The sequence below is a fragment of the Sminthopsis crassicaudata genome, chromosome 1 (assembly GCF_048593235.1).
Source record: "Sminthopsis crassicaudata isolate SCR6 chromosome 1, ASM4859323v1, whole genome shotgun sequence".
NCBI classification, from domain to species: domain Eukaryota; kingdom Metazoa; phylum Chordata; class Mammalia; order Dasyuromorphia; family Dasyuridae; genus Sminthopsis; species Sminthopsis crassicaudata.
The window spans coordinates 65,127,552-65,150,078 of NC_133617.1; the positions used below are offsets into that span (position 1 = coordinate 65,127,552).

The 22,527-nt window shown below is 42.2% G+C and overlaps 1 protein-coding gene across 2 annotated transcripts; it reads left to right on the forward strand.

Moving 5' to 3' along the window:
• The first annotated feature begins 399 nt into the window (after nucleotides 1-399).
• On the forward strand, nucleotides 400-22,494 carry FSD1 (fibronectin type III and SPRY domain containing 1). 2 transcript variants are annotated; one of them, XM_074308146.1, is made up of 13 exons: nucleotides 400-577; nucleotides 1,276-1,371; nucleotides 1,609-1,740; nucleotides 3,869-3,970; nucleotides 6,452-6,474; nucleotides 6,880-7,001; nucleotides 7,168-7,377; nucleotides 15,167-15,265; nucleotides 15,712-15,871; nucleotides 20,811-20,890; nucleotides 21,183-21,434; nucleotides 21,605-21,693; nucleotides 21,993-22,494. In XM_074308146.1, the coding sequence occupies exons 1-13, from the start codon at nucleotides 563-565 to the stop codon at nucleotides 22,101-22,103; spliced, it is 1,491 nt and encodes a 496-aa protein (XP_074164247.1). In that variant the 5' UTR covers nucleotides 400-562; the 3' UTR covers nucleotides 22,104-22,494. The 2 variants fall into 2 exon arrangements, with proteins under 2 accessions (XP_074164247.1, XP_074164257.1); XM_074308156.1 differs by lacking the exon at nucleotides 21,605-21,693 and having other exon boundaries at nucleotides 411-577; nucleotides 21,993-22,315.
• The last annotated feature ends 33 nt before the right edge of the window (nucleotides 22,495-22,527 follow it).

The following is a 22,527-nucleotide window of genomic DNA, read 5'->3' on the forward strand; positions in this document are numbered from 1 at the left end:
AGGAAGCCAATAAGGTTTAAGAGGAAATGGCTCTTGAGGTGAGTTTTGAAGAAAAGATCCTAAGCGTGGAGCCCAGTGGAGCATACCAGACCTAGATGAGAGCTCTTGCAGAGACAGAAGGAAGCGATGTCCTGTTCAGGGAAGTCCTAGTAAGTCAGGCCAGAATGATGGAATGCAGAATGAAAGCAGAGGGATAAAATGAAAGAAATTCGGAAAAAGTAGGTTAGAGTCAGATTGTGTCCAATATTCGCTCTGATATTAGATTGTAGGACCCGCCCTTGCTCTGATTTTTTACCATCTAAGTTCTGAATACCCTTACCCTTTCATGAGCCAGGGTCCCCCCTCCCTAGTCTTGGACTACATTTCCCAAGATGCTTCGGCCTACACGCCTGCGCTGTAGGGGCGGTGATGGAGCGGCGAGGCTGGGGGTGGGAGAGGACCTAAGTCCCAGGCTGGGCGATGGGTTCTGGGCACCTTTGTGCCTAGGGGCGCGCGGTGGCGGCTGCGGCTGCGGCTGCGCGGGGCGCACCGGGGCTCTTGCGAGCATCCTGGGCCGGGCGCCATGGGGGATCAAAAGGTAGGGGCCAGGGCCGGGGTGAGGGTGGGGGTGTAGATGGGAGACGGGGCGGGGCGCGCGCTGCACCAGGTGCTGCAGCAGCCTACTCTCTTTCCCCTCCCTGACTCAGGCAGGCCTAGAGTTCGGCATGGGATGTGGGACTGCGGGGCCGACAATAGAGGTTTCTTGGGGGCTGGCGGGGAGGAGCCCCTTCCAGGAATGGATCCAAGTGTCCCCCCCAGTCAGTTGGCCTGGAGCAGAGTTGGGGCAGCCCCAGTCCTGCCCACCATGCTGAAGACCCGCATTGCTGCTGCAGCCTGGAAGCTGGGTTTGGGAGGGGAGGGAGCTCCCTTACCCCGAGCTTTAATCCCTTGTACAGGTTGTTGCCCCCCCCCCAGACTATTCCTTCCCCTTACTTAGCCCCAGCTATCCCTTACCCCCATTCCTTTCACACTCACCCCCATCTCCCAATTTATTGACTTTTTAAACCTGTTCATTTCTCTAGCACTGCTTTTCACTCTCACCATCGCCCCTTTCCAAGCTCTGTACTCCTCCCTACTTCCCAGCTAGATCCAGGTCTCACAAATTCATGTGTTTTTCTTAAATCCCTGGCTCTTGGAACATGGGATTCCTAGAGGATATTGTAGATCATTTGGGCTGGGAAGGATGAGATAGACTGCAGGTGAGAATGGGACTTTGTGTCTTGGGTGTTGGCACAGGAGGCACTGAAGAAGATCATCACAACTCTGGCTGTGAAGAATGAAGAGATACAAAACTTCATCTATGCCCTGAAACAGATGCTGCTGAATGTGGAGGTAAGAGGAAATGGGGAAAAGGGGAAGGACTATAAATTAGCCTTCTGGGAACAGCTGAGATTCGATATTCTAAAGTCTTTCCCAGATCCCACTTTCTATGCTTGAAGATTCCTCTCAGCTTTGGCATCCTGTGTTCTGAGCCCTCCCAACTCTAATATTCATTCTATAGTCTGTATTCTAAGAGCCCTTCAGCTCTGACATTTACTGTTCTAAGATTCCAAAACACTCCCCTGTTAGGCTAACTCCAACAAGGTCCAAGAGGACCTGGAGGCAGAGTTCCAGTCACTGTTCTCACTGCTGGATGAGCTGAAGGAGGGCATGCTGATGAAGATCAAACAAGACCGAGCTAGCCGAATCTATGAGCTCCAGGTAAGTCTGCTTCTTCTGAAAGTAAACGTCCTAGATCCAAGTTAAGGAGGTGCAAGGTTAGGTAACTGTGAGAGGCTTTAATGGGCTCCCTAATCCAGTCCTACTTCCTTCCTTCTGATAGACCTTTGCAAATGTCTCTTCCTTTGGAAACCCCTCTTCCTTTTCTGGGGCAGTGTATAACCTTAAATAAGTAACTTTTCCTTTCTGAGCCTATTTCTTCATCTCTAAAATAAGGCTGTTGGACTAGCTGCTCTAGGGGTCTTTTCCAATTCTAAACTCCTAGCTTAAGTCATTATACCAGCATTATAGTGATGATAACTTTATATTTATATTTATACCATTTGAATATTAGCACTTTATAACTAAGTCCAGAATAATGCAAATGAGGAATTCCCCTGTATTCCAATCCATACCTTTTCAAGTTAAAATTATGTAAAATATGGTCATTGATTAAAGCCTGTGGTCCTGAAATCAGTTTAACTTGTATTCTTGAGTTGCCATATCAAGCCCAGTGGAAATTGCAATACAGATTTGAGTCATGCACCCACTTTAAGGGATTCATTAATCACATTAACCTGGATCTAGCTATACATACCTTCTCATTTGATTCTCACAGCAACCTAATGAGATAAGTGATTACAAGTATTATTGTCTTATTTCATAAAAGTAGAAACTGAGGCTCAGAGAAATGAAATAATTTTTCCATATTCACAGATCAGCAAAAGGCAGAGGTGGAACGGCAGTACAGATCTCTCTTGACTTCATGTCTCCCCCTTGTTCTAATCTATTTATTTTCTAGTCTTTTTGAATCTGAATCCTAACTTTCCTTTAAACTCCAGCTCATGTTGTACCTCTTCCATGGAGCTTTTCTAACTCTCCCAACACCCCATGTCAAGTTACTAGATTAGTCTGCCTAATGACCAGCTCTGGTGACATTCTGCCCCTGCTCAGGAAGCTCTTCCTGCTGACAATGGGAGTCCAAAGTCAGCAGCCTGGCATTTGCTGCCCTTTATGCCCTTCCCCCATTTTCCTTTTTTAGCTTTCTCTTTCCTTTGCTCTCCTACATACCCTTTTCCCTCAAGCCAGATCTGGCTTTTTGCTTTCCCCTGAACAGTCAATATAGTGATTGTGGAAAAAATACTGGTTTTAGAGTTGGAGAGGCTTGGAATCAAATCTCAGCTTTACTACTTACTCGCTGAATGATCTTGAGGAAAATTCTTTCTCTCTGATCCTCACTTTCCTCATCTGTAAAATGGGTATGAATGAAACAAAAGACCTGTAAGGTCTCCTCCATGTCTAGATTTATGATCCAATAAATAAAGTTTGATTTTGCTGCCTTTGTCATCCCGTTAAGGCCCAGTTCAATCACAAGGCTCTGTTAACTGGAAGGGATCTGAGGCATTATCCAATTTGAATACTTCAACAGGAGAAACCTCAATAGACTTCAGACCCATTGTAATAGACCTCTTAAAATTGCTCCCTCCTGCCCCCCTTGAAAGAGCCTGTTCTTCTTTGTGGGATGCTCCAATTGTTAAGAAATTTTTTATATTAACTGAAATTTTTTTGGCAGTGACCATCCATGATATGTCTTTGGGCTTATAATGTGTTACGTTAGCCTTCAAAAATCCCTTATACCACTCATTACAAGCCTCAGTTTACTTATCTGTAAAATGTAGAAGTTGGCTCACTTTATTTTTAAAGATCTTCAGTCAAAGAACTTTTATTAAATATCTACTTGTGCTAGGTATTGTGCTAGCTGCTGGGCATATAAAGATAAAAGTGGAATAATCCTTGCCTTTGTGGAGTTTATAGTCAAGCAGGGAGAACAAGATATTATTTACATATAAAGATATATTAAAAATGGATATGAGATAATTTGGGAAATAAAACGTAGCTAAAAGTCTGTCTTTGAGTCCTTGAGCAAAACCTTAAAGAAAAGCTTCCTTTGCTCCCTTTCTTCCTGGTTGTCCTGCTCAGTGAGCCCCAAAGGTTTGCAGTCCCTTTTGCTTGACCCCTTTTCCAAATCTGCAGTTCCTTGGTAACCAGCACAGAGCCCGGCCCTGAGCATGGTGATACTTCAGGATTTGTCTGACTGGCCTTACCCATTCTGCCCTCTCTCTTCCCACAGAACCAGCTGGCAGCCTGCACCAAGGCTCTGGAGAGCTCTGAGGAACTTCTGGAAACAGCCAACCAGACACTACAGGGAGCAGACAACCAGGATTTTCCCCAGGTTTGGGACCTATGCTTGCAGTTAGGTGGGGAGAGTCTTGGTGGGTAGGTCTGCCCAAGAAGGCATATGGACGATAGCAATAATAGAAACTGATACAAAAAGCAGCTGACATTAAGAAAGTACTTTCAGATTTGCAAAGGGTTAATATACACGGTTATTGTTGTTGAGTCATTTCCTTTGGGTTTTTGTGACCCCATTTAGGGTTTTTCTTGGCAAAAATCCTATGGTGGTCTGTCATTTCCTTCTCCAGCCTGTTTTACAGATGAGGAAACTGAGCAAACAGTGTTGAGTGACTTGCCCAGGATCACCTAGCGATGAGTATCTGAGACTGGATTTGAATTCATAAAGATGAGTCTTCCTGACTCCAGACCTAGCACTCTATCCACTGCACCCACTCAGATGCTCTGCATACCTGGGCAAGTATCTTATCATAGCAATAAAGCCTTTCCTTAATATTTTAAGTGCTTTCCTCTCAATCTTCAATTTAAGTTGCATAAGTTACTATTCTTAATTGAGAGCTAGAGAAACTGAAGCTACAGAGGGAGAGTGACTAAGGCAGCTTCACACAGCCAGACATATTTGAGTTAGGATTCACACCCTGGCCTTCCAGCTCTGCTCCCAGAGCTTTTTTCCACCATAAAATATACAAGTTTATTGAATGGAAGTAATCCATGGATTGGAAGTTCCAGAAGGCATGTTTGGAGACCCTGGGAGAATAGAAAATGGGAGAGCATTGTAAAGTGATGCAGTTGGATAGGATGGCCTCTAAGGCATCTTTCAGCCCCAGATCTAGGGATTCAATCTGTGGATTCAAGTTGTACCCATCCTCTTACCAGATGCTGTTCCCTTTGTCAGTATGAGGCAGGGTAAAGAATGCTGGAGTTGGAAGGGCTGGAGTTGAGGCCTGGATAATTTTAAATAAATCACTTCCCCTCTATTTCCTCACCTGTAATGGGAATAATAGTATCTGCCATCCCCACAGCACTATTCTGAGGAAAGCTCCTTGTAAACTTTAAAATATTGATTTAAACATGGGAACTGTTATTTCTTTTGATTCCTCCAACAAGCATTTGTACAGTTCGTACTATTCATCAAACATCAGCAAGCAAAGGCAAAATCAGCTCCCATCCTCAAAAACAAAAATTCTCCTGGAAGATACAATATCAATAAGATACAATACCAACATAAATAAGTGAACAAAAAATTTTCCAAAGAAAATTCTTTCTTCCTCTTATGATATCATGAGAAAGTTTTACGCATTTGTGTATTTCTTAGCACCTAACAACATGTGCTATATACAGTAGGCACTTAATAAATGCTTGTTGAATTGATTCAAACATTTTTTAAGTGTCTGCTGTATGCAGGGCCCTGTACCCAGTGCTATGGATACATAGATGAAAAATAAGGCCTCTACCTTTAAGGAATTTCTAGTCAAATACGTATATACACACATAATAACTGCAATATAAATTATAATATGATTGAGATCCTACTCACGGATCTGGGATCTCAATGGCCTCCAACAATGCAGACCATAACTTATGTGCCTATCTGTTCTGTGCTATTTATTGTCCATGGTGCAGGAGAAGGGGTCCCCCCCTATGGTGCTGGGAGCCTTCTCTGCTTCCCCTGATATTTGTAAGGATGTACATGGAGCTATAACTGGGAGGGGGTCTCTATTCCCTGCTCGTCCATTTCTCTGAGGGCATAATTTGTTCTGATTTTTCTTCTAATTTCTTTAATTGTTGCCACCTGCTCTCCCTCCCCATGCACCTCTCCTTTGCCTTTGTACATTATTTCTTTTACCTCTTTGAAGACCGGAGTATAGCATCACCCACAGCCAGGTGCTGTCCCAAGAGAGGTCAAGGGGGGCCTGGGGACCTTGGGGAGGTGGCGGGGAAGTCAGAGAAGGCTTCTCCAAGAAGGTAACACCTGAGCTGGGCCTTGAAGGAGCAGCTTATGACCTCAAGGTCTCACCTGTCTGGTAGGAGAATAAGACAGCCACAAAGAATTAAAGTTAAAGGGGCTCATTTCTGTGTTATTAGGTAAAGGGTATGAAATACCTTGTACTTTTAGAGTAGGGCAAAGAGTGCTGAATTTGAAGTTTGAATCTTGTCTCTGTTGCTCATTAGCTGAGTGAGTTTAGCAGATGTAACTTCTCTGTACCTCAGTTTCCTTATTTGTAAAATAAGAGGGTTTGACTGAATGATTTCTGACTTTGCTTTCAGCTTTAAAAACTAAGAATTTCTTCTGTCTTTCCTCTTTTCTCTTCCCAACTTTCTAGTGAAAAGCATGGGCAGGGAATGAGAAAGCCTGAGTCTGAAGCTTTATCAGCTCTTCTGCTAACTTACTATGGGACAGAGAGTAAATTCTACCTTCTCTCTGGGCCTCAGTTTCCCCTCTATAAAATGAGGGGTTAGATGGATAAGGCCCATCCTGCTTAAGAAAATATGACTCTCCCTCTCTCCTTCCTTTTTCTAGGCTGCCAAACAGATAAAGGACAGGTAAGATTCCCTATTCTTGATGGTATTGATCATTGGAAGATGCCCAACCTGTCCCCTGCAATTGGATCTCAAAAAATTCCCCTCCAGGCCAGTATGAGCTAGGAGTTCAATGGGACCCAAAGGATTTAGAATGTGTAAGGGACTCTTGTCAATCACTTTTTTTACAATGAAGAAAACAGAATATCTGTGAGGTTAATTGACTTGCTTAAAAATCACAATAAAAATCAGCAGATAGCTTTAGAGTCTAGTTAGGTCCTCTGACTAAAATTCAGGGTTTCCAACTCCGGGGTGGGCAGGATTCCCTGGAAGCAAAAGAGAACGCTCCAATTCCTTTACCTGTGGTTCCTGGCGGGTCCTCCAGGTGATCCCAGACCATCCCTCTTCCTCCCCTCACTACCTCCACAGTGTGACCATGGCCCCAGCATTCCGGCTTTCCCTGAAAGCGAAAGTCAGCGACAACATGAGCCATCTCATGGTAGACTTTGCGCAGGAGCGGCGCCTTTTGCAGGCCCTGAAGTTCCTACCAGGTGAGGTGGTATTGGGGACTGGCATGTAACCTGGGGTCCCTGGGAGGCAAGGCAGGGGTACTGGAGTAAATGGTGGAAATCTGAAAAAGCCCAACTTCTCGGCTGGCAGGAGCCAGGCCCCGAGCTCCATGGCAAGGTTGATCCCTAACACTTCCATTCTCTCCAGTGCCTAGTGCCCCAGAGATCGACCTCGGGGAGTCCCTGGTGGCAGATAACTGTGTGACGCTGGTGTGGCGGATGCCAGATGAGGACAGCAAGATTGACCACTATGTGCTAGAATATCGACGTACCAACTTTGAGGGCCCGCCTCGGCTCAAGGAAGACCAGCCCTGGATGGTGATTGAGGGCATCAGGCAGACTGAGTACACCCTGTCTGGTGAGCGCTGATCTCCTTCCTTAGGGAGGAACAAAATCTGGTTTTCTATTCCCTCTGTGTGCTGGGGCCTAATGGACCTATGCCCCTGGGTGAGGGGGCACTACCATTTTTTTGCTACAAATCTTTTCTTCTCTTTTTGTCCTAGTTTTCCCATCTACAAAGTAAGAGCATTAAAGTCCCCAAAGACTCTTTGAGTTCTGGTATCCTATAAATTCCAAAACCATTCATTCTGAGTATTGTTGCTTACTGGAAACACTAATAATAGTAGTAGCATTTTAAGTAGTAATAATACTTAGTATTTGCAGTAGTTTTCAATTTTATTAATCTCACCTTTTATTTTTTGAATTTCAAGTTTTGTGTTTGTCTGGGGGTTTTTAGTTTGTTCCTTTTCTAGCAATTTTAGTTGTAAGCCCAATTCGTTGGCCCTCTCTTTCTCTATTTTATGCAAGTAGGCCTGTAGAGATATAAAACTTCCCCTTATTACTGCTTTGGCTGTATCCCACACATTTTGGTATGATGTCTCATTATTGTCATGTTCTTGGGTGAAGTTATTAATTATGTCTATGATTTGCTGTTTTACCCAATCATTCTTTAGTATAAGATTATTTAGTTTCCAATTATTTTTTGGTCTATTTTCCCCTGGCTTTTTATTAAATGTAATTTTGATTGCATTGTGGTCTGAAAAGGATGCATTTACTATTTCTGCCTTGTTGCATTTGATTTTGAGGTTTTTATGCCCTAGTATATGATCAATTTTTGTATAGGTTCCATGAACTGCTGAGAAGAAAGTATATTCCTTTCTGTCTCCATTTAGCTTTCGCCAAAGATCTATCATATCAAACTTTTCTAGTATTCTATTTACCTCTTTGACTTCTTTCTTATTTATTTTGTGGTTTGATTTATCTAATTCTGAGAGTGCAAGGTTGAGATCTCCCACTATTATAGTTTTGCTATCTATTTCCTCTTGCAGCTCTCTTAATTTCTCTTTTAAGAATTTAGATGCTGCACCACTTGGTGCATATATGTTTAATATTGATACTGCTTCATTATTGATGCTGCCCTTTAGCAGGATATAATGCCCTTCCTTATCTCTTTTAATTAGATCAATTTTTGTTTTTGCTTGATCTGAGATGAGGATGGCTACTCCTGCTTTTTTGGTTTTGCCTGAAGCATAATAGATTCTGTTCCACCCTTTTACTTTTAGTTTGAATGTCTCACCCTGTTTCAGGTGTGTTTCCTGTAAACAACATATAGTAGGATTCTGACTTTTAATCCAGTCTGCTAACTGCTTCCTCTTTATGAGGCAGTTTGCCCCATTCACATTTATGGTTAGAAGGACTAATTCTATATTGCTTGCCATCCTATTAACCCCTGCTTATGCTTTTCCCCTTTCCTTCCCTCTTACCCCCCTACCCAGTATTAAACTGGTGAACACCGCTTGCTTTTCACAGCCCTCCCTTTTTAGGATCCCTCCCCCACCTTAAAGATCCTCCCCTTATTTTACCCCTTTTCCTCGAAATTTCTGTATTCCCTTCCCCTTAGCTTACTCCTTCCCTTTTACTTTTCAATGAAGTGGAAGAAGTTTCACCATAAATCGAATATGTCTATTGATACACACTATGTTCATCTCCCTCCTTTCTTTCTCTCAGATATAATAGGTTACCTTTGCCTCTTCATGAGATGTAGTACCACCACTTTACACTTTATGATATAATTTCCTTTCCACCTCTAGTTTCTAAGACAAATAGTACATATGGTCTTTACATATTTTTTTGGCAGAAGTATAGTTCTCAAGATTTCTTTTTACCTTTTTAGAAATCTCTTGAGTTCTGTATTTGAAGATCAAACCTTTTATGTAGGTCTGTTTTTTTCATCAAAAATAGATGGAATTCATTTATTTCGTTAAATGTCCATCTTTTTCCCTGGAAAACGATGCTCATTCTTGCTGGGTAAGTTATTCTTGGCTGCATACCAAGTTCCTTAGCCTTTCAGAATATCATGTTCCAGGCCCTGCGTTCTTTTAATGTGGACGCTGCTAGATCCTGGGTTATCCTTATTGTGGATCCTCCATATCTGAATTGCTTTTTTCTAGCAGCTTCCAATATCTTTTCCTTTGTCTGATGGTTCTTGAACTTGGCCACTATATTTCTTGCCGTTTTGATTTTAGGGTCCCTTTCAGTAGGTGATCGATGAATTTTTTCAATGTCTATTTTACCCTCTGTTTCCAGAATGTCTGGGCAGTTCTCTTTGATAATTTCCTCGAAAATGGTGTCCAAGCTCTTTTTTTCCTCACATTTTTCAGGGAGTCCGATTATTCTCAAATTGTCTCTCCTGGATCTGTTTTCCAGGTCTGTTGTCTTTCTGGTAAGGTACTTGACAGTCTTTTCAATTGTTTCATTTCCTCTGGTTTTGCTTGACTACCTCTTGGTTTCTCCTTGAGTCATTCATTTCTACTTGTTCCAGTCTAATTTTCAATGATGTATTTTCTTCACTCACTTTTTTTATATTTTTTTGTAATTGTCCAATTGAGTTTTTATCTTCTATGGAATTTTTTTCCATTTTATCCATTTTATTTTTCAGAGAGCTGTTTTCTTTTTCCAGCTCACTAATCCTGTTTTCCTTGGAGTTGTTTACTTTTTCCAGCTCACTAATCTTGTTTCTCAATGATTTGATTTCTTTATCCACTCTGTCTTTGAATGCATGGGATGACTTCTCCAGGCTCTCTTGCCAAGGTTCCCTTTCCTTTTCCCATTTCTCTTCCAGCTCTCTTGTGAGAGCCTTTTTGATTTCCTCTATGAGATTCTTTTGTATTGAGGAGCAGCTCATATCCCTCTTAGGGGATTCATCTGGGGACAGTCTGTTTTTAGTCTCCTCAGTGTTTGAAGTCTGCATCTTCTCCACACAGAAGCTGTCAATGGTTAGAGCCCTTTTGAACTTTTTGTTCATTTTGTCAGAGCAGGAATCGAAGAAAACAAACTGACAAGAGAAACAATTGGTCTGTTTTGCAGGGGATGGGGCTGGATGGTGTTAATGGGCTTCCTCTACAGACTGGGGGTAGGGCAGCAGAGACCCACTAACAGAACAGCAATGACTGTACTGAGTCTGCGCTCTGAGGCTCCGAGAACGCACCGAGTCAGTCCAGGTGGGGGTTGGGGGTGGCCGGGCTCTGAGAGACGCTGGCTTTCTGGGGTTTCAATCTTCACCTCCGGTGTTTACACCCTCTCCACTGCTCCTGGCTTGCTGCCAAGACAGAGTATCCACTCTGGGGAAAAAGTCTTTTCACAGAAATGGCAGAGATCACACCCCTCCCCCTCCGGTCTGAGCTGTGTGAGCGGCCTGTCTCACTCTGGCTGCCTGCCCTCAGTCTGCGCCCAGTCTGATTGACCCTCCCCCGAGCAAACACAGACCTTTTCTGGCGACTTTCAAGGATGTCTTCTCTTGGTGATTATTTGTGGATTTCTTTCTGGGTCAAGCATTAAGTCTGAGGCTTGTCATGAGGAAGTTCTGAGAGAAAACGAGGAGCTCAAGCAGCTGTCTGCCTCCACGCCGCCATCTTGGCCGGAAGTCCTTTTGCAGTAGTAGAAATAATAATAATAAATAGTACAAATATTAACAGAAGTAATAAAAATAATGGTACTTTAAGATTTGCAAAACACTTGGCAACTCCCCTTATTATTCCCATTTTATATATGAGGAGGAGAGCTTGATTTGATTGAATCAGCCCTTTAGGAAAGTCACTTTATTGACTGAATGGAAATTAGCTTTGAGGGGAGACTTGAGGCAGGCAGACTCCCATCAAGTTACTGCAATAATCCAAGTGGAAGGTGATGAGGGGCTGCACCAGAACAATGGCTGTGGTGTTGCAAAGGTGAGATCAACAGGCCTTAAATATGGGGGGGGCGGTGAGAGCCGATGAAAAATCCAGGATGATTCCTAAGTTGTGATCCTGAGGGCCTGGGAGGAAGCTGATGCCTTCTACAATAATAGGAAGGGGTTTAGGTGGAAAGGAACCATAGTTTAAAATGTCTATTATACATCCAATTCGAGATGTCTGAAAAGCATTGGATGTCAGTGGAGAGATTGGGGTAGGATGATAACTCAGAGAATTATCAATATAGGAAGCTGAGGAGACCACCAAATGAAGTAGAATGTAGGGACAGGAGAGATCCAGGACAGAACTGTTAGGAACACTACACGTAGAGAGTGTGATCTGGAAGAGAATCTAGCTGAGGAGAAAGAAAAGGAGAGATCAGGTAAATAGGAGGAAAACCAGGAGGACTGGTGCCCCCAAAACCTAAAGAGAAATGAGGATTAAGGAGCAAAAAGTGACAACAATGTCAAGGGCTGCAGAAAGGTCCAGGAGAATGAGGATTGAGAAAAAATGTATTCATCTGGCAACTAAGAGATCATGAGTAACTTTGGAGAGAGCAGCTTTGATGGAAGGATAAAGCCAATTGTAAGAGCTTTAAAAAAGTTCCAATGATCTTATGATGATGAGATTCATCTATACCCAGAGAGAGGACTGTGGGGACTGAGGGTGGATCAAAACATAACATTCTCACTCTTTTTGCTGTTGTTTACTTGCATTTTGTTTTCTTATTCATTTTTTCTTATGCAGCAAGATAATTGTATAAATATATATATGTATATATATATATTTATACTTTGAAAGCTTTGAAAAAAATTCTTATTTTTTTATTTATTTTTAATTAATTTTATAATTATAACTTTTTTTTGATAGTACATATGCATAGGTAATTTTTTTAAACAACATTATCCCTTGTACTCCCTTCTGTTGCAAATTTTTCCCCTCCTTCCCTCCACCCCCTCCCCTAGATGGCAGGCATTCCCATACATATTAAATATCTTATAGTATATCCTAGGTACAATATATATGTGCAGAACCGAATTTTGTTGTTGTTGTTGTTGCAAAGAAAGGATTGTATTTGCAAGGTAAAAATAATCTGGGAAAAGAAACAAAACAAAACAATGTTCACTGTTTACACTCATTTCCCAGTGTTCCTTTTCTGGGTGTAGCTGATTCTGTCCATCATTGATCAATTGGAATTGGATTAGCTCTTCTCTATGTTGAAGATATCCACTTCCATCAGAATACATCCTCATACAGTATCATTGTTGAAGTGTATAATGATCCCCTAGTTCTGCTCGTTTCACTCAGCATCAGTTGATGTAAGTCTCTCCAAGCCTCTCTGTATTTCTCCTGTTGGTCATTTCTTACAGAACAATAATATTCCATAACATCCATATACCATAATTTACCCAACCATTCTGCAACTGATGGACATCCATTCATCTTCCCGTTTCTAGCCACTATAAAAAGGGCTGCCACAAACATTTTGGCACACACAGGTCCCTTTCCCTTCTTTAGTATTTCCTTGGGATATAAGCCCAGTAGTAGCGCTGCTGGGTCAAAGGGTATGCACAGTTTGATAACTTTTGGGGCATAATTCCAGATTGCTCTCCAGAATGGCTGGATTCTTTCACAACTCCACCAACAATGTATCAGTGTCCCAGTTTTCCCATATCCCCTCCAACATTCATATTATTTGTTCCTGTCATCTTAGCCAATCTGACAGGTGTGTAGTGGTATCTCAGAGTTGTCTTAATTTGCATTTCTCTGATCAATAGTGATTTGGAAGAAAGCTTTGAAAATTTAAAAGCTTTAATAAAAAAATAAAAAAGGAGAGGAGAGAAAGCAGAGGCAATATATTTTACCATATTTAATATACATTGGATTACTTGACATCTAGGAGAGGGGATGTGGGGAAGAGAGGGAAAAATTGGAACACAAGGTTTTGCAAGGGTTAATGTTGAAAAATTCATCCATGCATATATTTTGAAAATTAAAAAGGTTTAATAAAAAAAGAAAAGAAGGAGAAGAGAGAAAGCAGAGGCTCTTATTGTAGATAACCTTTCCAAGGAGTTTAGCCACAAAGAACCAAAGAGATTTAAAACAATAGTTAGCGAGAATGGAAAGATCAAGTGATCTTTTTTTTGTGTTGGAATTTTTTTTAGGACAGGAGAGACTTGGGCATGTTTGCAGGCAGTTAAGAATGTGTTAGTAAAGAAAGAAAGATTAAAAATAAATTATATGTATATATGTATGTGTATATATATTTATCAGATTGCTTGATGTCTTGGGAAGGTAAGGGAGGAAGGGAGAAAAAAATTGGGACTCAAAAATCTTACAAAAATGAAAGTTGAAAGCTATTTTTACATATAATTGGAAAAATAAAATTACTTTTGATTGAATTTTTAAAAAATGGTAGTTTGAGTATGACACAGGACCAATCTTTTGGAGGAGATGGGATGGAATGGGATCGCTTGAACAAATAGAAGAGTTGGTCATGATAAAGATTAGACACCAAGCTGGTCTTAAAGGAAGGGCTGAGGTCATCCCACCTCTGCCTGACACAGGCTGATGCTATGAGGCTGGCCAAGTGGTTTTACTTTTCTGGGGTCTACACATCCCTCTGAGTTTATAAACTGCAGAGAAGGTGCCGACCTGCATCAGTAGAGAGAGCTTCCTCACTGGGAGGTTTCCTATCTCACTGATCTGGGCCCTATTCCTTAGTCTTTAATGTCACTGCTACTCCATAAGGCACCACTTTGTAGCATTAGTTATTTTAGTGTGTCTTCATGCTAAAGGAAGTAGTAATGCCATTCTGCTAGGATTAGGATTGCTATTTTGTGGTTACCCAGCATCAGTAGTACTTGGAAGTAATGCTAATAGGTTCAGGCTTATTTGGTTTGGTATTAAGGGTTCCCATTGTTAGTAAGATCATAACATTTTAGAGTTGGAAAGGAACTCAGACACTGTCTAGTTCTGTTGTTCCCTTGGACCATGATGATCCAAGAGCTCAAAAATTCAAGACAATTTAGCAGAAAATAACTACCCAATTATGTTATTTTAAGATAATAGTAAATTTATGAGGTTTTGCCAAATTACTTCTTTTAATTAGGATAGACTGTCCCACATAAAATATGAATAATCATGTTGTAGAATTTTATAATTTTATATCTTTTATAGTTTTTACAATTATAGACAGAACAAAATTTTTACATTTTATAATTATATAATGTAAATTTTGGTTTGCAACTTTTTTGGAGAAGTTATCTTTCTAGTTATTATAAGCACTTAATGAATAAAAGAATCTTTTGAACAATATAAGAAACTACCATGGGAATTCACAACATTTTGTTGTTGTTTAAAACAGTTAGTGGCAAAAAAAAACCCCACCAAACTTTGGAAACCACTGATGTATTCCAGCACCCCCATTTTGTAGATGAAAAAAACCTGAGATATAGAAAATTGGATGGTTTGCCCAAAGTCTAATAATTGGTAGAGAGTCTAGATCTAAACTCAGGTTATCTGACTCCATATCCAGAAGCTTTTCCATTATGTGTCATTGCCTGCTAGCTTCAATGTTACTCAGTGTTAAGGTTAGTAGGAACAGCAATAGCAGGAAAAGAAAAATTGAAAAAAAAAAAAAAAAGAAGAAGAAGAAGGAAGAAAAAAGAGGAAAAAAGGGAAGAAGAAAGAGAAAGGAAGGGGAAAAAGAAAAAGGAAGGAAAGAAGGAAGACAAATCAGTATTATTAGCTCTTTGGGTGTTCATGTGAAGAGCAATAGTACTGTTAATAGTTGCAGCTTTACCCTGTATTAGCATTGTTATTTAGAGAATGAGTTCCTTCTTCAGGGTACTGCAGTTTTGTTATTCACAGGAAAAGAATGATCATTATTTCGAGGTGTCTGTGGCTTCCTTTTAGGTCTGAAGTTTGATATGAAATACATGAACTTTCGAGTAAGGGCATGCAACAAGGCAGTGGCTGGAGAGTTCTCAGAACCTGTCACACTGGAAACCACAGGTGAGTGATCCCTTCCTGTTCTTCTCTTTCTGGACCTTCCTTAAGAGCTTTAGAGTCCTAGTTCTAAGGGCAGCCTTGGAGTCATTCTGTTCCATCTTCCTGGAAAGACTTACAAGACTTACACCAGGGAAGGTCACTGCATGCCTGCCTAAATAAGCAGGGTTCACAGTTAGGGAGGCGGGGGTCTAACTTCACTGCCTCCCAGTGTCGCCTCAACCCAGATTCCCATGGCATAAAGTATAATCACTTATAGTTCTGTGATGCTTGTAGCAAATATTACTGATCCACTTAACAGGTGAGCTCAGCACATCTGTCCTTCCCCACTCTCACCCTCCTCTCCTCTTCAGTGACTTGAAGTTTATGAGTTCTGGGCCCCATTGCCTGGGGGGTAGATAGTTTGTCCTGCACTGGGCAGATCCCGGATGACACAGTTCTGCCTCTGACAGCTTTCATGTTCCGACTGGATTCCACGACATGCCACCAGAACTTGCGAGTGGAAGAATTATCAGTGGAATGGGACGCCATGGGAGGGAAAGTCCAGGACATCAAAGCTCGAGAGAAAGACAGCAAAGGTCGGACTGCCTCTCCTGTCAACTCCCCAGCCAGGTAATCCCTCCCTTCTCCCCAGAGTCCCAAGGTCTGAGGGTGTGACAGCCTGCCTTTGGGAAACTTCCAGTTCTGAAGGGGCAGAATGTAAAGCAAAAGCCTGGAAAACTTGCCACAAACCACATGGTGACCCTCCAACAGGTCTACCAGCGGCTTCAGGTAGGGTCCTAGTGGTAGACCAAGTCTGCTTTCTAAGGGCCAGCCTCTCTCTGCAACTGAGATGCTCACCATCACCAGGAGGCTAACCAAAGCCTGACCTACCCAACCCAACAAAGAGTGACCAACACAATGACCCTCCCTGTGCCATTGTAGAGAGAGTGGCAGAAATAGTTTGGGAGGGGGTTCGAAGACTCTGTTTTTAGACCTTCTACAAACCTTCATTACTGATACTCTGAATTTGAGATCCTTGTCCTATGTTCCATAAGCTGACACCACTGGAAGAAATTATTTATGTAAAATTGACTTGCTACCTGCAAACCAAACCATAAAGAAAAAGGGATTTGAAGCCAATCTGAAGGATGGCTCCCAAAATTGTTCTTGAAGCGACAATTATTGCACTTTAAAATTTCCAAAGCGCTCTGCAATTTATCCATACGACAACAATTCTGTGAGGTAAGTTGTTATTCCCATTTTACAGATGGGGAAACTGAAGTTGAGAGAAGTTAGATGATTTGTTCAAGATCACAAAGTTCCTAAGTGACTGAGTTAAAATTAGAATCAAAAGCCCAGCACACTATTTCCTCACCACCTGAAGAAGCAAGCATTAGCTTTATTGTGCTACCAAGATATCAAGAAACATCACTTCATGAGACACTTGATCATCTTGTATTACAGCATTACAATGAACATTTGCAAAAAGACTACCCCAAAGTGATTTCAGCTGATGTACCACCATCCAAAAAGAACAGAAAGGCAGAAAAATTCTACCCAAAAAACCTTGATAAGGTCCTCCAAATTAAAACAATTAATTCTCAGTGATTCCGATGCAGAAGTAGGCATCAGGGAGAATGGTGAAAAATATGCTGGGAAATATAACTCAAGATTAAATTCACAAAACAGGCCAAAGTTATATAGACTACATAGAGAAACCTCATACCTCTCTCTCTCTTTTTTTTTTTTTTTTTAAAGCTGAGGCAACTGGGGTTAAGTGATTTGCCCAAGGTCACAAAGCTAGGAAGTGCTAAGTGTCTGAAGGCAGAGTTAAACTCAGGTCTTCCTGACGTCAGAGCTGGTGCTCTATCCACTGTGCACCAAGTGCCCCTATACCTCTGTATTATGAATAATTTCTTCAAGAAGATATTCTGGATCCGTTAACCATGGGAGCACTGAAAAATATCACCCAAAATGAAATCAACTCAATTTGGACAGTTATCATGTAGGAGTCATTTCCAAATCAGATATCTATGGATAATCAAACCATGAACTTGTTAATAATCGCTAATATTTATATATGTGCCAGGCATTGTGCTAACTGCTTTACAATTATTACCTCATTTAATCTTCATGGCAATGCTGGGAGGTAGGTACTGTTATCATTCCCATTTTACAGATGAGAAAACTGAGGCAGAGACTATTAAGTAACTTGCCCAGATATATGATCCTTGCACTCAGATTTTCCTAACTCCAGGTCCAGTAACCTGTTCCCTTGGCTCTTGACTGCAAAGGTAAAAATATATACTAAAATTTTTTTAAGTCTAAGCATGGGAAGTGGTGTGTGATTAAAATGGTCTAAACCTGACTTATAAATTATTTTTACCCCAAACTGGGATATCCATGCTAGAATATTGTGTTGCCAATATAGATTGTGTCTCTTTGCATGAGTTGTCTAATTTACTTTGTGGGGAATTATGTACAAGTATCATTGAAATATTTTCCACTCTTCTCTCAGAAAGACCATGATTCCTATGAGACTGTCTCTCTGTTCCCTTTTAAGAGGGGTACTCGTCTAGAATTATATCTATCTTGCTAATAATAATTTTTAGGTTCAAATCACTGTTTCTTATAAGAGAGGTGAAGTGCATTCAGTGCTGAATCTGGAATCAGGAAGATTCATCTTCGTGACTTCAAATCTAGTCTTAGACACCCGAGTGTGTGATCCTGGGCTAACCACTTAATCCTGTTTGCCTCAATTTCCTCAAGTGTAAAATGAGCTGGAGAAGGTAATGACAAACCATTCTAACATCTCTGCCAAGAAAACTCCAAATAGGATCATAAAGAGTTGCACGTGCCTGTAAAATAACGGAACAACAATAATAACCACAAAACCCCAGGCTTAAGCCCAAAAGCTCAACTTCTCCCAGAAACTACTAATTGCTCAAAAAGACTATCACAAATAGTGATTAAATAGCAAGCAAACTCATCAAAGAAAATAGTACAAGGAAATCGGATACATAAAAGTTTTTCCCCCCAAAATTAGAAAGAGCATAACAAACACGGAAAAAATGGAAAAAATCTGTAGCTTCCAATAAAGAAACTATATTCTTCATTAGTGACAGTGGAACCACCACAATTGGCCTGAATTTTCAGAGACCCTGTGCTGTAGAACCAGTAGAAATGGAAGTAAAATTCAAAGACAGCATCTACATTAGATGTAAAAGAGGTTCTGTTCTAGCGATAGCTCAATTTTAAAAGGCATTTGATTCACAGAAGGGATAAATAAATACCATTATTGCTAAAAAGGGACAATCAAAAAATGTTCTAACTGCTAATTCATGAGCTTATTTGACCATCTTTGCGATCCTAATGAAAATAAACTACACATGCATCATCAAGGCATCTTTGATGAAGGGAACAGGCAAGCTTTCATAAATGATGTTGCATAGTACACTCCATCTTTATAGTCTTGAAATTAACTGAAAGATACTACAAGATTCTGCTATATTTATTGTGTATTGACTATTTAAAAAGCATTTGATTTAAAAGCACAAACTATCACCTTCAACTCAGTTCACCAAGAATTTTAAGTGCTTCCTATGCGCCAGGCACCATACTGAGGATAAAAAGAAAAACACATGAAATGGTCTCTGGCTGCAGGAAAGTTATATCTTCAAGGCTGCCTCCAACAAAGTGTCTCCTTGTCAAAATCATATCATATTCCTTAAAAATCACAATAGAGATAACTAATCTTCTGATTATAATTATCACGCAAAGTCCAGACATCTATCTGCTTAACAAAGATGTTTACAACCTTGGGAGGATGTCCAACAGAGTCCAAATGGAAAAGGGGTTCCCTGAAGGTGGTAAAATCCTTTGGATACTTTTTGTGTGTGAATGACATTGTGCTGATTGCATCAAATCCTAGATCACACTAATGCTCCTATAGAAGATATACAGTCACTCAAGAGTGATTGTGCATCAAATGAAGTATTTGCAAAATGTTTAACACAGTGCCTCGCACATAATTGACACTTAACACTTGTTTCCTTCCCCTATTGGAATTAGAATCTTGTTTATTCAAATAGGAAAAATCAAGTGAAGAATAAAACCTCTTGTCCAATCTATGCTGCATTTCTGAAAGAATTATCCATAGAGTTGTTCTTTTTGTCTTAGACCTTGCAGAAGGACAAATAACTGGGCCCGGAATTGGAGTATAAAATATATTGCATCCATAAATTACACAGGGTTTATAACTCAAACTTCTTCCTGAAACAAAGGCCTATCCGTTTGTTAACACTGGTGCTTTTCCATTAATGCTTCTTGGCTTCAAGTTCATAGACTAGCACAGTCTGAAGAATTCAAGTTGTCATTCCCACAGAGGTCCATGGAGAGCCATAACAGTAGGCATTCATAGGTGGGGGCATATTACTGATAAGCCTCATGGCATTAAAAAATATCAGAAACCTTTATGGTCAGATAAAGAGTCATGGAGTAAGAATGAAGCATAACAATGCAGAGAGACTTTTCTCATGAAATCTGAATGGGGCCCCAGAATGTTGGGCAGACCCCTTCCTTGTGGAGGATTTATGGAAGATAATGGACTAGGACTTAAGAAGGCATGGATGGGTTGTGACATCAATAAAAACTAATTTTTAAAATGCTTCTCTGGAACACTGGGCAACCTTCACATTCCTAACAATGCTGCTGAATACTGCTAATTCACAGCATTTCAGTGGACCTGTGACCTCAGGTAGTCACTCGTCCCTCTATTGCTATCTTTTGTGTTTTGCATCATCATAGTTTTCCCCAGCATACCCTCCCTCCTTTTTCAGAGAGCCATTCCATATAATAATATCTTGTGGACCAAAAAGAAAAATTTTAAAGGAGAAAAAAAAAAAAGCAGAGGAAAAAATCAACACAACTGATTATTGCATTTGGAAATGTCCAAAATGGTGTGCATTAGGCAACATCTGTGGACTTTTCTGACACTTCCATGAAGGAGTGGATTGAGGATATTCTCCCAGATCTCTTAATTTGAGTCATCCTTGATCTTTATAAAGCAGATACATTTTTATTGTTAGCATTGTTAACAAAGGTGCCTGTGAGCCCCTATAGGGTAAACGCTTGCCTGGACTAGAGATGGAAAAATTGGTCAGGAAGGTTTTCCTGTGGACGTGGCTCTTTTCAACAATGAGGTGATTAGAGATAATTCCAATAGACTTGTGATGGGGAGAGTGATCTGCTCCCAGAGAAAGGACTATGGGGACTGAGTGCGGATCACTACATAGTAAATTCATTTATTTTTGATATTTGCTTGGTTTTTTTTCCCTCTCTTTCACCTTTTGATCTGATTTTTCTTATGCAGCATGACATGTTTAACTTGTATTGGATTGCTTGCTATCTATATGAGGGGTGGTAGGGGGAGGGAGGGGAAAAAAACTATCTTTACATATATTTGAAAAAAAACCTGTTTTTTAAAAAAGGCTTTCTGGAAGGCAGGGTGTTTCTGGAGGGAAGGGGGGGAAGAGCTGCTCTTTCACCTGAGCCTGCCTAATGCTCACAGATGTGCCCAGTCCCCCAAGAGGATGCCCTCCGGGAGGGGAGGCCGGGACCGCTTCACGGCCGAGTCCTACACTGTGTTGGGTAAGATGGGGGTGACTGGGACTAGAGGGACGGGGACAGAGGGACAGGAACGTGGTCAGGGAACCTAAAGGACTACTTACTGGGCAGGTTCTGGGAACAGTGCTCGGGATCAGAAGTTGGACCTCTTTCTGCCTCCCCTGTAAAGTTCTAAAGGTCATAGAGGGAGCAGGATGGAGGCGTGGGATGTTCTGGGTGGGAGGCTGGTCCCAGGCAGCATGCCAGGGGCTTGAGAGGGGGAGGGCCAGGGCCTAGAGGCTCTGGACTAGCTTATCCTCTCTACATTGCTCCTCAGGAGACACCCTCATTGATGGTGGTGAACACTACTGGGAAGTACGCTACGACCGAGATAGCAAAGCCTTCGCAGTGGGCGTTGCCTACCGCAGCCTGGGCCGATTTGACCAGCTGGGCAAGACCCCGGCGTCCTGGTGCCTGCACTTGAACAACTGGCTGCAGGTCAGCTTCACGGCCAAGCATAACAACAAGGCCCGGACGCTGGATGTGCCTCTGCCGGACTGCATTGGGGTGCACTGCGACTTCCACAAAGGTGGGGGGCGCCCAGAAAAGGACAGCTTTGCTAACCCGTTCCCCTTCTGCCGGGTCTGGGCCTTCTTTGTCTGCTGGATACCTCCCTCCCCTCCCCCCAGGATGGCCCTTGTCCCTTCTTGCTCAGCTCCCCTCCCCCTCTGTCTGACCCATCTGTCTGTCTGCCTGCAGGGGTCCTGTCCTTCTACAATGCCCGAACCAAGCAGCTGCTTCACACTTTCAAGGCTAAATTCAACCAGCCACTGTTGCCGGCCTTCATGGTGAGGGAAATGGGATTGCCAAGCTCTGCAGTCTGTCTGTGCCCTGTCCCCTCTGGACCTCTTCCCCGACTCCCATCCCGGCTGCCCCATCCCCTCTGGACTTCTTCCCTGTCTCCCCAGTCTCCTCTGGTGCCTGAGCCCCAGCTCCCTTGCTGCTTTCTTGCCCTGGGATCTTGCCCCCACATACTCAGAAATCAGCTAGGTCTCTTTGGGTTATGTGAGCCCTTCCCCAGCTTCACCCCACCCCCACTTCCTGGTCCCTCCTGTAGCCTCTCTCATTCTTTCCCCATGACCCCCAGGTGTGGTGCGGAAGCTTCCAGGTGTCCTCCGGCCTTCAGGTGCCCAGCTCAGTGCGGTGTCTGCAGAAGCGGAACAGCGCCACCAGCAGCTCCAATGCCAGCCTTACCTAGCCTGTCTTTTCCTGCCCCAGGCTGCTGCTCCTGCCCATCAGTGCCCACTTGGGCTTGGAAAGGGTCAACTTCTACCCTGAGCCTCAGGGTGTCCCTTGGGCCATGACCTCACAGAGTGGACTTGCTGGCTGCTCTGCTCTCCCTGACCCCTTCCTCAGATCCCCAGCTGAAGGTGATGTGAAGCCCACTGCAGCCCTGAAAGGGGAAGTCCCCGGGGTGGCTCTGGCAGCCCCCTCCCTTCAGTTACCTCTTCTCATAACAAATGCTGCTTTGGGCCTTAACACTAGACTGGGAGTCCAGAACTAGGGCATGGAAGGGTGGGCTAGGGCTGGATTCATTCTCCTCTTCCTCCCACCCCCATCCCCCAATTAAAATGAAACACACCTGGCCAGGCCCACGTAGTGGTCATTTCCGGCCTGGGGTG